Genomic DNA, 14,882 nt, shown 5'->3' with positions numbered 1-14,882 from the left:
AGTGTGTTTACACTGTGCCCATCACCACGGTATGTTGGCACCTGTTGGGTTTTTGTGTGAAACCGGTCCTGGCAGGTCTGAAAACAGAAAGGTCTGGCTAGAGATTAACACTCCATTTCAGCAAAACGCTTCACCAAGTTCCGGCTTGCTTTGCTGAACCCGGCCCCCTCGGAGGGCCGAGAGGGCCGCTGTCAAACTTCTGTTTCTCTCTGCAGACTCGGCTAGGAGACGAGTCAGCCAGCAGTCCGGCAGGGAAGCAACCAAAGGCTGGAGCAGCCGGGCAAGAAGGTAGGACAATGAGATGGTTTGCGTTATAACAACACCAGGTATTAACTGATCACAGTGCCTGCCTACCCTGTGTTGCAGCAGGGATTTGGGTCCGTTCCCAACACCTCCTGGGGCCAGTGGGAAGCTCTAAATCTCTGTGGATACATAAAGTGGTTTGATACATGTCACAGCAGGGGTGTCTGGGGGGGGCCTTGTGGATCAGTTCAATTCCACTGGGGAAACTTACCCAGTGCCCGGGGGAGTTGCTGTATTATCCCTAGCTCTGTTGGGTGCTGCCAATCCTTTGCTTCTGGGAGCGTGGTGGGGTGTGCAAACCCTGCACATTCCTGGGCAGGTTACTGTATTGCTGTGAGCCTAATCAGCCCTGCCTGCCACACCTGTAGTGTGTGTTAGGCCAGAGGGGTGGGGTAAAAAGGGGAGAGCTGCTCAGAGCAACAGACCTGTGGCGAGAGAAGCTGGGCAGGAGTCCAGAGCTGAATAAATCTGATTCCCGATCAAGTCTCCCTGGAGGGGTTGTAGGCCCTGACAAGGAGCCATTCGGCTGTACCTGGGACCTGCTGGTGAATGTTAAACTGAGCCATGGCGGAGGAAACAGGAGGAGGACAGAGAGCTAAACCCAGAGGGCAGATGGATGAATAACCCTGAGGAGCTGAGGACTTTAGCCAAGTTTACAGGCAAAGACTCCTGTCTTTAGTGACTTTGGACTCTGCTACCCTGGGAGGGAATTGAACTCGTGTAGTGACTGGCCAGAAGGCTGAGCAACATAAGCCACCAGAGCGGGCTGGAAACACCGCTGGGGAAACTGAGGCAGAGAGCCTGCGGCGCCATGTCTCACCACTAGGAGGCATCAATCCAGTCACAGGGAGTCTTTTGCAAATTAAAAGAAAACAGGTCTCTAGTGCATTGTGATGGGTCAGTGGCTGTGTATGGTGGGGCAAACTCATTCTGGACGCAGCCCTGCTTAAAGCTTACGTGGCGCTTGGGCCTACGGGGGCCTGCTGCACGGTGGGGAATCCATTAATGACACAGGTCCTGTGTGGTGTCCATTTTATTTCATTTCCATTTCATTGCTGCTTAAGGCTGTTAAACCTGCCTGTGTAGGCTGACGGGCAAAGCTTGCCCTAACTCTCCCAAGCTAAGCAGGGTTTGGACTGGTCGGTACATGGATGGAGAAGCTTCTCTTCCCGACTCAGCTACAATGTGAAATTGCTTAACCCGGCTGAAACAATCCCACACCCTGGTGTTGTTCGGATCTGTTTATTCCCGGCTGACATGAAAGCCAGATCGAATCGTTAATGGTTCACGTGAGCGAGCCCTTTATCCCAAGTGCTGCCTGGCAAACAGTAATCAGGCCGTGGCTGGGTATCTGCTCCAGGACTCTGAGCTGGGCCAGCGGAGCAGGATTTATAATGTGTGTATTGCCTGGCAAGCACCTGTCCCCTTGCATGGCTAATCTTGTGTAATCCCTTTATAAAGGCACTATAAACATTTGGCTTCCTCTGGGCTTTGTTTGCATTTCAGTGTAATTAGGATTTCCTCCAAGTGAACTCGGAAGGGGCGAGAGGGAGGGAAGGGGGAGAGATTCCTTTGATGGCAGCAATCCTCTGGCCTTTGAAGATGTGCCTGGACCTGGCATGTGAGTGCTGCCTGTTTCTGCTGGAGCCGGGAGATGTTCCTATGGTGGCAGGACACACAGCCAGAATGAGAGCCGCGTGCGTCCTCTCGCTCTCTAGGGTTGCCAGCTTTCTAATCGCACAAAACCAAACATCCTTGCCCCGCCCCTTAGGCCCCGCCCCTTCTCTGAGGCCCCACCCCCCCACTCACTCCATCCCCTTTGATCTGCCCTGCTCTCCCTCATCCTCACTCACTTGCTCATTTTCACCAGACTGCTGGCAGGTTGCATTAGGGATGGAGGAGGCTGGTGCTGGAGTAGCGAGAGGGAGAGGCCAGGTCTGTGAGGCTGGAGCGACGCCAGGAGAGGCTTTAAAAACAAGCCCGCTGAATATCGCGTCATAACACAGTCTCCGTGCCAGTGGCCCCGGCGCACAAAGGCCCCTGGTACAGGCCAGGGGCGTATCCATGCCACTTGGCATGCAGATCCTCACGCTGGCAGGACTTCCTCTTCCTGGTCCTGAACACCAGAGCACAGCAGCTGGGAGCGAAGCAGAGGGAAAGCCCAGGAGAGGGCACTGCTCAGTTGCCCAAATGTTCATTTTAATATGGCTTCAAAATCAAGCTCAGCCAAATGAGAGAGAGCCATCCCCTCCACAGGCGCACGAGAGAGGGGCTCCCTTCTCCAAACCTCTGGCAAAGTGTCTGGCTGCAGCAAGGGGAAACCCGCTCTCCCGTTGCTGAAACAAGTGCTTCCTGCTGGTGAATAGCTATATAGCTAATCAGAGCGCTCTGCCTGTCTGCTCAGTGTCTCCGTTTCAACGTGGCCTTGTAGGTCCCGAAGATGGAACAAACCCTATTATATCATCCAGCCCATGTCCCCAGGGCCAGCATAGTGCTCCTCCCGCCAGCGTAATAACACGCGTCGTTGGTCCAATCTAGTGACCCAATCAATGGGATCCCATCCGTTCCCACAGCCTGATACAGGATGTGTCCCCTGATATTCAGCCCATCCCTCCCACTTTATAAACACTTGTGCCACCCTTAACAATTCTCCTCCTCCCCTGGTGCTTGCAGCCTTCAGATATTTGTTTATAGTGGATCCTCTGCGCTTTACGCAGCCAAGCGACATGTATTTAACTCTCACTCTTGTCGAGTGAGTGAGAGGGGGGTTATGGATAGAGCCCCTTAACAGAAGCCAAGAAATGTTTTTTCTTATTTGTGATTTCTATTATAGCAGCATTTATAGACTTGCAGCTGAGATCAGGCCGGAGTGTGTGAGGCGCTGTAGCAGCGTATCCTAAGAGGCAGTCCCTTGCCCAAAGAGCTATGGAGACAAGACAGACAACGGCTGGGGTAAAGTTCTTTTCCGCTGTTGGTTCTGTTTTGTTCTCAGGTCTGCCGCTGGTGCCTGTGTAACCTAGGACAAGTCACTTCATATCTCCATGCGCCGCTTCCCAATTTGCAGATAACCCCTCCCACCTGTGTTGTGGGGATCAGTGCTTCCCTTCCCTGGAAAATGCTGTAAAAGTTCAAAGTATGGGCACGAACTGCCTGGTGCGTATTTTGCCCTGCTCTCTGCCACTGGGTAACTGCTCCCCTTGGGCCATAGGCCGTATATTGCTAGTGGAGATTTGGTAGCTCAAGAGGCCAGTGCTTGTGGTTAATCTGGTCTGAGGTCTGTCCCTGCGCTAGCCATGAAGTGCCAGGAGGCCTTGGTGTGCCCTCTGAGAAGCCCTAGCTGGCAGTGGATTTGTTACAGTGTTATTGGCCCTTCCAGCCCCAGCTGTCATTGTTTCTGGTCACCAGTTTGTTTCCAACAGTCTGGTAATGCAGTGCCCGGAACTCACTGCAGCCGAGTTAACGTCACGTCGGCAGTCATGTGATTGGTGCGGCGTTCTCTTCATATGGGCCACCCTGGCGTAACCTGCTGGCTTGTCTGGGGAGAGCTGAAAGGCCTCGGATGCGGTAGAACCCGCATAAAGCGACCGGGATTTATTTAACGTGGATTATACTGCAGAGTAATAGCCAGATGGAGGCTGCGGTTTAGCACCACATCTGTGGAGCTTAAGCTGCCTTGATTTCATGTCCGAGGCTATGGGATGGGGATAGGAGTTTCTGCTGGCAAAGGAGGATTCCCTGTCCTATCTCCTCCCTCCCCAGCTGGTTTTCCAGGCCTGGCTGGTCTTTACTCTCCGTTTTGGAGAGACAGGGACTATAGCTCTGATTAACCCCTGCTGGCTCCGGGTTGCCAACAGTGAAAGGATCCGTCTAAGCAGAGAGCGCGCTTTCCAGATGGAAGCGCATCACTTAAGGCCCAGCTCTGCTTCTGTTGAAGCTGATGGTGAAACTCTGGCGCTGATTTCCCTGGGAACAGGCTGGGGCCTTGAGGGCATGCTGACTAGAGCCACGAGCGACTTCATTTACTTACATAAAGGCTGCACCAGCCCATCACGTTCCCTGCCCAGGAGGAGGTAGTAACCGTTGTGTCCCTGCCATCATCGGCCCTGGTAAGGGAGCTTTTGAGAGGTGAAACCACGAAGAGTCGCCCAGAGCAAGGACAGTGCGACGACAGCGTGGAGACTCTTCACAGACTTTAAGACCAGAAGGGGACCATTGTGACCTAGTCGGACCTTCTGCATAACGCAGTCCCGAGAACTCATCCAGCCTGTGCTGAGCAAATCACAGGGCTAGGTGGCGGCTCTAAACAAGAGGGTGGGTGGGTGTTCTTTGGGGGGGGGTGTTTGCATTGTTCCGAGGGGAGCTCCCCAAAAGATCCATGCTGAGGCAGACAGGATCTGCCCAGGAATGACTGGCAGAGAAGTAATTGCCACACCCTCCTGCGTGGTACAGCATCTCCACCTCGGCTGTGCTGGCTGGTGCAGAAGGCGGCATGGTCATGACGCTGTCCCACCCCCCACTGGGAAAGCCAGCTTTGCTGCCCGTGTTAGCCTCAAGCAGGGAGCTCAGGATGGGTGGGGGGAGGAGACTGTCCCCAGCACAGATGTGCACATGAGGAGGAGGTTTCTTGTACCCTCTTCCTCATCCTTGCACACCCACCCAGAGCTAGGATGATCTGGCGCTGCTTTGGGGACCATGTGGATGTACAAGGCCGAGCACCACATGCGTCCTATCCTGATTGGGACCTCTGGGGGCTCCTGCAGTACCTATTAACAATATACCTTCACCACCCTGTGAATTGCCTGGCAGCTACTACAGAAAGTGTGTCGGCTACTGTAACATTAACCCAGCACGACAGGAGTCACTATTTGCCGTTGCAACAAGCTACAGGCTTAAGCAGATTATGCAGTCAGTGCATGGTTTTTGCACTACTATAGCACCTCATCCCAAAACGCTTCTCCGTGTACATATACCACACAGGGCCAGCGAAGTGCAGCCACCTCGGGGGCGAATGATACACAGCAGAGGCAGAGGAGAGGGACATTTTGCCAGGAATGCCAGGGCAGATCCCTGCCCTGATGAAAAATCCTGTCGTATCTTTAACATCCACACGGAAGATCCAGGACCTACATTTTTCAGGTCTCTGTGGAGTAGCCCTCACTGTGTACTGCGTGGAACCCAGTGTGGTGCTCTAAATGTCCCGGACGTAAATGTTTGCGACATGCTAGGGAGACAGACAGAGCTACAGTACTATTACCTGTGAAGGGCTCAGTCAATCCAGACTGCACTCATTGCTCCCAAGAGTCTGGGACCACCAAGCCATCCCTTTCTGGGCCAGCCCCAGAACCTCGCATCTGAACACACCCAGAAGTGGGGAAAGTGCAGATCCAGATTCACGCTTACCAGACCGGGCCCATCCTTACCTTAGCCAAGATAAATTTAAGTGGAGCCAGTTGTGCCTCTGAACTCCTGCTCTGTGTAACTTGAGTGCGAGTTGCCGATCCTGGGGCTGTTTCAGAACCTGCTATCGAGGCTGGAGAAGAGGCTTGGAAATGTATCAGAGCAGGCTTTGGAGTGCACATGTCGAATGACTGGGGCTCTTGGGGAGGATCAGGGGCTAGCTGGTCATACCCCGAGGGGTGATGGAAAGGAGGCTCCATGCTGGCTGGCCACATGTTTGTTTTGAGCAGTTTCTTGTTTCTCTTCCTATCTCTGGTTGTGATCTTGCAAACTAAGCAGAAACAAGCCTGGTCAGTCTTTGGCTGGGAGACATCCAGGGCAAAGCCCCAGTGCTGCAGGAAGCGGTGTGGGTGGTTCTGTAGGAGCCACTTTCCCCTGTGAGTCAGCAATGAGCCGATGCACGAGTGGTGTTTAGGGGCCTGTTGTGCTGGAGTTACTGTCTTTCAGCTGAGACCTACGAGTGACATCTTGACACTCGTGGCCATTACCGATCCCATGGGGCTTTTTGCAAGAGCAGTTTTACTCTGAGCCAGCATCCAGCTCAGGCAGTTCCCTTCTGCTGGTCTAAACTTCCTCTTGTATGGCTTTGTGTGGGGAAGTTTGCGTGTTACTCCCACCTGTTGCATCATGTCTGTAATTAGATTGTAAACTCTTCGGCTCAATGACTGCATCACCGTGTGTCTTCTCTGAAGTGTCTGGCCTCCTGGGTGCTGTTCTTCTTGCCCTTTGTAATGCTGATGGTACAGAAGGGTTGTGCAGTTCCGCTGCCTTGCTGTGGTAAGTAGAGCGATTCCTATACACTGAGAACAGGCAGTTTGTGAAGCACTTCGTTCAGGATGAAAGACATTAGAGTAAACTCTGCAGGGCTATAATCTCTTCTGTGCAAGGATCTCCATGTGCTTTGCCCGCATACATGAATGAAGAGTTCGAACCCCTCTGGGGGGCGGGTGTCCTTTCCATTGCAGATTACGGGACTTCTTTGAGGCTGCACAGCAAGGTCTGTGGGGTAGATCCAGAGCCCAGATCCTTTGACTCTCAGAAATGTGCCTCACCAATAAGGCTCCCTCTTCTCTTGGGAAGATCTAATCTGGCTAATGATTATAGGTTCCCTTTTTTCAAGCCATGCCATATTATCCTGCAATGTGAACAGCGAGCAGATTCAATTCTGCACCAACTTCAAAACTGATTTTCAGAAAGCCATAAGAATGTCTCAGTCAATTCACATAATCTCCTCATCTGAGCTAGAGAGCTGCCTGATCTGACAATGCTGAGAAGGGAGCTGCAAATCTTTTTTTCTGGTGGTGACCACACTACTCTGTTATATGTCAAGGCACCTCTGCTGCCTCAGCTTTTTAAACACTCCCGCACACCCCCGGCCTTTTTGTACTCCCCACCGCTTCCTGCCTGTGTGCTATGAATGACTGTGTGTGGTAATGCAGTGTTGTTGTAGCTTGGAGTCCTGTCGGCCCCAGTCTATTAGAAGATTCGCTGGGTGGGGTAATATCTTTTGATCAGATGATCTGGTGGTGAGCGAGACATGCTTTTGAGCTACAAAGGGTATCTAGCTACACAGTAAAGCAAAACTCGCAGCTGGTCCTTGCTAGCTAACTTGGGCTCATGGGGCTCGGGCTCCAGGGGTATTTCACTGCTGTGTAGACGTCCAGGCTTGGGATGTAGCCCAGGCTCTGGGTCCCTTCCACCTTGCAGGGTCCCAGAGTTTGGACTCTCACCCAAGCCTGGAAGTCTACTCAGCAATGAAACACTCCTGCAACTGGAGCCCTGCGTATCCGAGTCGGCTGGCACAGGCCAGCCGTGGGTTTTTCTTTGCTGTGTCGGCATACCCACAGCGCTCTTCTCGCGGTCTGGGAAGGATGCGAAGAGCGTCCCTGCTAAATCCAAGACCAAACAGAGAGTTTAGCATAAGTGGGTTTGGAGTTGTATGTAGTGGTCAGAGTCAGGGCCGTCCTTACCCATACGCAAAGTACGCAGCTGCGTAGGGCACCGGGAAATGTGCGTGCTGCTCCAGCCCCTGCTCCACCTTGTCCCCATGGCCCCTGCCCCTGCTCCAGCCCCTGCTCTGCCTCGTCCCCATGGCCCCTGCCCCTGCTCCACCCCAGCCACCCCCCCACTCCACCCCTTCCCCAAAGCTCCGCCCCGCTCCACCCCTGCCCCACCTCTTTCTGCCCCTGCGCTGCCCAAGCCCCGCCCCCACTCCACCCCTTCCCCAAAGCCCCTGCCCCTGTTCTGCCCCCACCCTTCCTCTTTCTGCCCCTGCTCCACCCCATCCCTGCCCCCACTCCCCTGAGGACTGCAGCAGGGGTGGGGCACCCTGCACTCACCGGTGGCAGTAAGAGCGACCTGGCCCCAGCCCACTCCGCGCCGTCGGCTCCCAGACGCGCCCCCGGTGAGTGCTGGGGGGTGGTTCCCCCCCGCCCCACAAACCCCAAGGCTGGGAGTGATGGGAACAGAGTGGAGCAGGTTGGGGCCGGGTCACTCCACCTCCCGCCGCCCCATGAGTGTGGGGTCAGGCCCACCCTGCACTCACTGGGCGACAGGAAGTGGAGCGACCCAGCCCCAACCCGCTCTGCTCCGCCAGTTCGTGCTGGGGGGCGGTTCCCCCCTTCCCCCCAAGCCTGCTTCTGCCCCCCCACGAAGGCCTGGGCTCCCCCCCCGCGGGGGGGGGCTGCATAAAGCACCAAAATAGCTAGGGACGGGCCCTGGTCAGAGTGTTATTGAGGGTAAGACCTCTGGGGATGGTGATTTGTTTCTTACGTTTGCTCAGGAAGTAGATGTCCCTGTTACATTTTGCTTCCTTTTTCTTCATGTTGTGGAGTTTCCAGTTCAGATGGCGAAATTTGATATCTTCCATTGATCACTCTGTCCTCATCCCCAAAAGAAACCTGCACAACACTTTCAAAAACCGAGCCTGGGAGCTAAATTTATAACGTTGCTAGACACTGAAAATCATGGTCTTAATAAAGACACTGCATTTGTGGCTTATTCCAACAATCTGTAACCCATCAACCCCCCTTTTTTGTCCTATGACTTACAGGGGTGTTAACAGGCCACTTTACCTTGAATGGCCCCTTAGAATATGTGCTAACTGCTTATGCTAAAACATCTGTTTGATCTTGTATTTAGCTGCAACACCTTTTTTCTCAGATCTGAAGAAGAACTCTATGTAACTCCAAAGCTTGTCTCTCTCACCACCAGAAGTTGGTTCAGTAAAAGATATTACCTCACCCATCTTGTCTGTTATATTTACTTGCAGTGTAGTATTCAGTCACTAGATGGCTCTGTGTGCTTTATAGAGCTCCAGTCAGGGTGGGTCACTGGTAAATAAGGAAGGCAAAGCTGGAACTCAAGCTGGGTGGAAGCCTGTTTTAATAGCGGTTTTCTCTAATAAATGTTTCCTGTTTCAAGAGAACTGTGATCCCAACTATCATGACACTATCAGGGGCAGTGACTGAGATTTATGGGGAACCTAATCACATCAGCCATGCCATCAGGGGCTCGTTCACCTACACATCTGCCAATGTGATATATACCATCATGTGCCAGCAAAGCCCCTCTGCCATGTACATTGGCTAAACCGGACAGACTCTACGCAAAAGAATAAATGGACACAAATCTGACATGGGGAATCATAACATTCAAAAACCAGTGGGAGAACACTTCAACCTCTCTGGTCACTTAGTAACAGACTTAAAGGTGGCAATTTTGCAACAGAAAAGCTTCAAAAACAGACTCCAACGAGAAACTGCTGAACTTGAATTAATATGCAAACTAGATACCATCAATTTAGGCTTGAATAGAGACTGGGACTGGGTGAGCCATTTCACACATTGAATCTATTTCCCCATGTTAAGTATCCTCACACCTTCTTGTCAAACTGTCTGAAATGGGTCATCTTGATTATCACTCCAAAAGTTTTTTTTCTCCTGCTGATAATAGCTCATCTTAATTAATTAGCCTCTTAGAGTTGGTAGGGCAACTTCCACCTTTTCATGTTCTCTATATGTATATATATATCTCCTTACTATATGTTCCATTCTATGCATCCGATGAAGTGAGCTGTAGCCCATGAAAGCTTGTGCTCAAATGAATCTGTTAGTCTCTAAGGTGCCACAAGTACTCCTGTTCTTTTTGAGGATACAGACTAACACGGCTGCTACTCTGAAACCGGGTTTTCAACATCACTTTTTTTTTCTTTCTTTCAGGGCAGAGTGCCTTCACATCCCTTTGCAGAACCCTGAGAATCCCTCTTGCCCCCTTATCACACCCCATACTGCAGCTGTTCCCCTTCTGCCCAGAGGAGACTGGATGAGGCTCCATTTGGAGAACACTCGTGCTGTTTCTCAATCTGCTGAGTGATGTGAGGGGGTCCCTCTTCCCATGGGGGATGCTCAGAGATTTGGGAACAAGAGGCCAGAGCAGGGAACCGAACCTAGCTCTTCAGCCTGGCAGTGCAGATCTTACCACCAGACAGTCAGGCCAGTCCCAGACTCAAACTGGAGAGCGTTCGGCGCAGAACCACAGAAATGATTAAAAGACTGGAAAACTGGGCATACAGTGAGAGGCTTTAGGAGCTCAATCTGTTCAGCTTATCAAAGAGAAGGTTAAGGGGTGACTTGATCACAATCCGTAAGTACCTACATGGGGAACAGAAATTTGGTACTAGCAGGCTCTTCAGTCTAGCAGAGAAAGGCCTTACATGATCCAAGAGCTGGAAGCTGAAGCTAGACAAATTCAGACTGGAAATAAGGCATCCAGTGTTGACCAGGAAGGTAATTAGCCTTTGGAACAATTTACCAAGGCTCATGGTGGATGCTCCATCATTGGACATTTTTAAATCAAGACTGGGTGTTTTTCTAAAAGAGCTGCTCTAGTTCCAACAGGAGTTAATTCCAGGGAGTTCTAGGTCTTGTGTTACGTGGGAGGACCAACTAAATGATCACAATGGTCCCTTCTGACTTTATAACCTATGATACCCAGCTGCTTCCTCTCAGAATGTCCTGGATCATTTGCATGGTATTTTGCAACTAATATTTATACGCTGGTTCCCAATCTTGTTAGATTGCACCTGAAATCTGAAAATTCTTATGAAATGCACCTTTGTCCTCCCAGTAAACGGGCAGGCAGTCAGGTAGTTTGTGAGTACGGGGCACCGTGTGCCGGTTTGTTATTGCAGAGCTGGTCTGCGTGCCCATTATTATTGCAGAGTTACTTGTGAGCACACCATTGGATGCACCGTTTGCTACTGTAGGGTCACTTGTGAGTTGTTGGCACAGCTTACTCCATAAAGCAATTGCTTTCAGTGCTGGTGGTTGTTCTCTGTCTCCCTTGAGCTATACCAATGTCCTGACTCTGTGTATGGCTTGCAGTCGCTGGCGTTTCTAGGAACAGAGAGAGCACGGAGCAGCCACAGCATAAGGAACTGATACCTTGCTGATATCTGACAAATACTGAGCGGCTTCAGCTCTCCCTGGCCCGGAGGTGAACATTACAGGAAGCTTGATATTTATGCTTCTGGCTGGAACTCTTCTCAACACCTGATCAGTCTGGATGAAGGAAGTGCCTGAGAGCAAGGAAATACTAAGGGAGCTTGTTAGCAGTGAGCAGCGGCTTCTTGCATTCCCTGCCCTAGGAACAGGACCGCGGAACGAAGCAGTCCAGGGGAATAAGATTTCAGGAGAGACGGTTTTGGAGAATTAAATCTGCAGCCGAAGGGCGAATTAAAATCAACCTGTGGAGAAGAAGGCTGGGGAATCCCAGCAGACACCAGACCAAATCAAACTCCACGACCTCTGAAAAGAGATACTCAGAACAAGCAGTGGCCAATGTGGCTTCAGCAGCATCTGGTCAAGAAAGGAATAGTCAGATACCTTGACTGTGACTGGAAAAGGCAATCAAAGCAGGCCTGAGAGTCAGTAACAAGGTGCAGGGAAAAGAAGGGCAGGAAAAAATGGAGAGGCTCTAACAGGTATATTAGGGGAAGGAAACACTCAGTGGAAATTAGGCCAGTGAATGAAATGGGGGTGACAGTTTGATGATGACTCTAAAATGACTGAGATATTGACTCACTTTTAAAATATCTGACGCTAACAATGACTAGAACAAAGCAGTTTAGACATTTAGGAAGAAGGGTAGATCTCGTAAAAAAATAGCTATTGATTTGGAACAGGGTAAGGGTCTGATTGCATTGGAACAAATGGTTTGCCACCTGGGAACATCAGCACTGGCACCAGGGCTGTGTCTGCACAGCACAGTTAGCCTCAGTGGTCAGCACCCGAGTCAGTCTAGCCCGGGTGCGAGTGCCCTACTGCAAAGTCCTACTTGCGTGTTCACTGGTTCTGTACTCGCCCGGGTGTGGCTGGGGCCGAAGCTCCTGGTTCTTTGTGCTGAGGGGCTTTAGGAGTCTTTCCCAGTCAGTTATGTCAGTTGCAGGAGAGCTTGCCTGTCATTCAAGGGACTTGTCGGAAGGCGTTGGAGGACGGTCAGCGCTCAAGAGACTTAGCAGGCATCCTCATTGCAAAGTGAGCGAGTTCCAGTCTGAATGAAAGTGGAACTCGGGCTCTAACCTACACCCCAGCCAAGTGAACTAGCCCAAGCTTAAAGCCCCTCCGTACCCAGGCCAAAGGTTTTTCTGTGTAGACAGTAGAGGGGTTAAGTCTAAAACCCTACTAAAAGTCTGGGTTAATTGTACAGTGTAGATATATGCTATGCTGTGCTCCACTCTGCACTTCACAACAGAGCTAGAACTTGGATTCTCCTGCTCCAAAAGCGCAGCTCCCCGCCATCAGAGGGAAAGGAGATTCTCCATTAGCTGGTATCAGTCTAGGAACTTTGATGCGCAGTAAAGCAGTTTTATTTATGTCCACTAGAGGGCCCTGCTACACTAGCACATTCACTTCACTAGAATGGTTTGTTATTGGTTTAGAAGAGACTTAACTCTGTTCAGGAACCGTGATGCTTCTAGCCGTCTCCTGTCAATTGTGGTTTCACAATGTCCCCATATCTGGGTTTTGTATTGGCCTGAAGCCACTTGACATGGGGAAGCTTTTTTTAACAAAATAGTAAGTACATGTAACACTCCAATAAGAGAAATCAATGTGCAGTCTTAAAAATTCAAAGTCCGCCTGCATATCAGACAAAAGGATAGTTGAATGGGAGTTTCTTTTCTACTTACCTGTCCACAGTAACACGTCATTTAGCGTTGTTCATATGATGGGAAGCGTTGTGTAGCAAAGTAGAGGCAGGGCGCTTGACAAAGAGAGGCCAAAAAGTGACTAGTGGTTGCGAATGCCCAAGTTGAGACGTCTTAAGCTAATTTTCAGAGGGTGAGTGCTCAGCACTTGCCGAAAATCAGGCCTGTTTTTAAGGTACCTCAAGTTGGGCCCCTGGAATCATTCGTCACTCTTGAAGCAGGCAAATTCTGTGGCACGTCATCAAGCAAGACTCCCCAAAAACTGAGGGGTTCACAGGCTTTGTGACGGAGCAGAGCTCATCTTACTAGTGATCGCCTTGTGGACACTTCGCATTCTGTTCCCCATTGCCAGCCTGTCCCATTCACAACCATCCACTCCCTTCTCATTCACAACCTCATAATGTCCCTGTGGCAATTGCAGCTGTTGCTCATGTGGCAGAGTGACATTAGGACACTTGTGTATTGTGTGCTTTATTAATGCAGTTTAACAGCCAGAAATGAGGAGGAGGAGCCGGCATCGGGTGACCATCCGGTTCTCCGCAGAGCACTCTGCAGACCTCAGCTGGGGGACCGCAGATCTAGCTACTAATAAATGATAAAGGGGCACCTTCCTTTTTCTGTCCATTGGTTGGTGATGCCGCTGCCCAGGAAAGGAGCTACAGAGGCAGGCAAGAGGACTGGGGCGGGGCAGGGAGAAGGGCAGGCTTTGTGATGATAGCGCTGGATTGAGATTTCAGAACAGGTTTGGGCAGGCAGTGGCTCCGAGGGGACGTGGTGTAGCCCCTCTGCTTCCTGTGCTGAGATGCTGCTGGTGTGTTCCAGGCCTGGCTCCCCCGCCCTCCCCCCTGGCCCCAGCTCCCTGCTTTGAAAAGCTTTGAGTGTGAGCCCTGGGGGAAGGCAGAAGAGGGGAACCTTGTGACTTCCTGGCCTCTGGTCACTGGGTTTCTTCCAGGGAGTGTGGACGTGATGGGTGAGGAACAGGCATCTGACATGCAGGGCTCAGAACAGTGGCTGCTGCTGTTCCTGATGAATCATTGTGGTTTCCCTGTGAGACGCCTCACTGAGAAGATGATAGGTTGTTTTGGGAGCTAATTAGCAGGGAGCCCGGCTAAGCGCCCCCTGGCTGGAGTGGGGTGGGGGGATGAGGAAACGGGAGCTGTGCTGAGCTGATTTCCCCACAGGCTGCAGAACAGGAATGTAAACCCTGAGCAAGAGTTAAAACTTAGGGGGAACAAGAAGCCCAAGTGTAGCTTTGGCTGTTGAAACAAACGCTGTGTTGCGTGCTGGGTGGTTCGCAGTCTCTCTCCACCTGACGCCTTGCTTGCGCAGTGCTGCGGGAAAGGGGTCTTGCGGTCTGGGAGCCAGGATTTATAGAGTTCTAATCCCATCTCGGATGCTGCTTGTGGCTGCAGGCGTCTCTTAACCCCCCTGCCTCCGTTTCAGGGTATGCCCCAGGCTATCTCCCAGAGGCACTGTGACTGCAGATCGGGGCGGGGAGCGGGGAGGAAGGATGGTCGATAAGGTTAAGCAATGTAATTGTAGGATCAAAGCTCTAATGCTGGCCTCGCTGATTTCCTCCTTGAGTTTGGGGGTGTGTTACTTCCCTGCCCTATCTGGAAAAGGGAGATGACACCTCTCTGCTCTCACAAAGGAGCTTTGACGTTTAGCTCATTAATATTGGTGAAGAGCTTTTCGCTCCTCGGGAAGTTGAGTGTATGATTTTAGCAGCTGTTGCCTCTGAAGCTTGGAGTTCCATCTTAGAAATGGCCTCGGACATTAATCTCTGACTTTCACGAGCTATTGGCTGCTAACTCCATTGCGGGCTGGAAGTGGGGAGGGGGTTGGCAAGTAAGTAGTAGATGGAGCTGTAAAGTCAAATATCCCGTGACCTGCCATGGGCCCAGCAGACTTTTCC

The 14,882-nt window shown here is 51.5% G+C and overlaps 1 protein-coding gene across 3 annotated transcripts in view; it reads left to right on the top strand.

Annotated features, from left to right (window-relative positions):
- The window catches only part of LOC120399997, a 67,823-nt gene that overhangs the window by 31,741 nt on the left and 21,200 nt on the right, over positions 1 to 14,882 (top strand). For all 3 annotated transcript variants that reach the window (XR_005595452.1, XR_005595453.1, XM_039528323.1), the window contains exon 4: positions 216 to 288. Coding sequence is in view for 1 of the 3 variants with exons in the window: in XM_039528323.1 (XP_039384257.1) it covers positions 216 to 288 (73 nt within the window). In the remaining 2 variants the exon portion in view is untranslated. The remainder of the gene's footprint in view (positions 1 to 215; positions 289 to 14,882) is intronic.

Source organism: Mauremys reevesii, linkage group 3, assembly GCF_016161935.1.
Source record: "Mauremys reevesii isolate NIE-2019 linkage group 3, ASM1616193v1, whole genome shotgun sequence".
NCBI lineage: Eukaryota > Metazoa > Chordata > Testudines > Geoemydidae > Mauremys > Mauremys reevesii.
The sequence above is the reverse complement of the archived record's forward strand: the minus strand, read 5'-3'. Positions and strand labels throughout refer to the sequence as shown.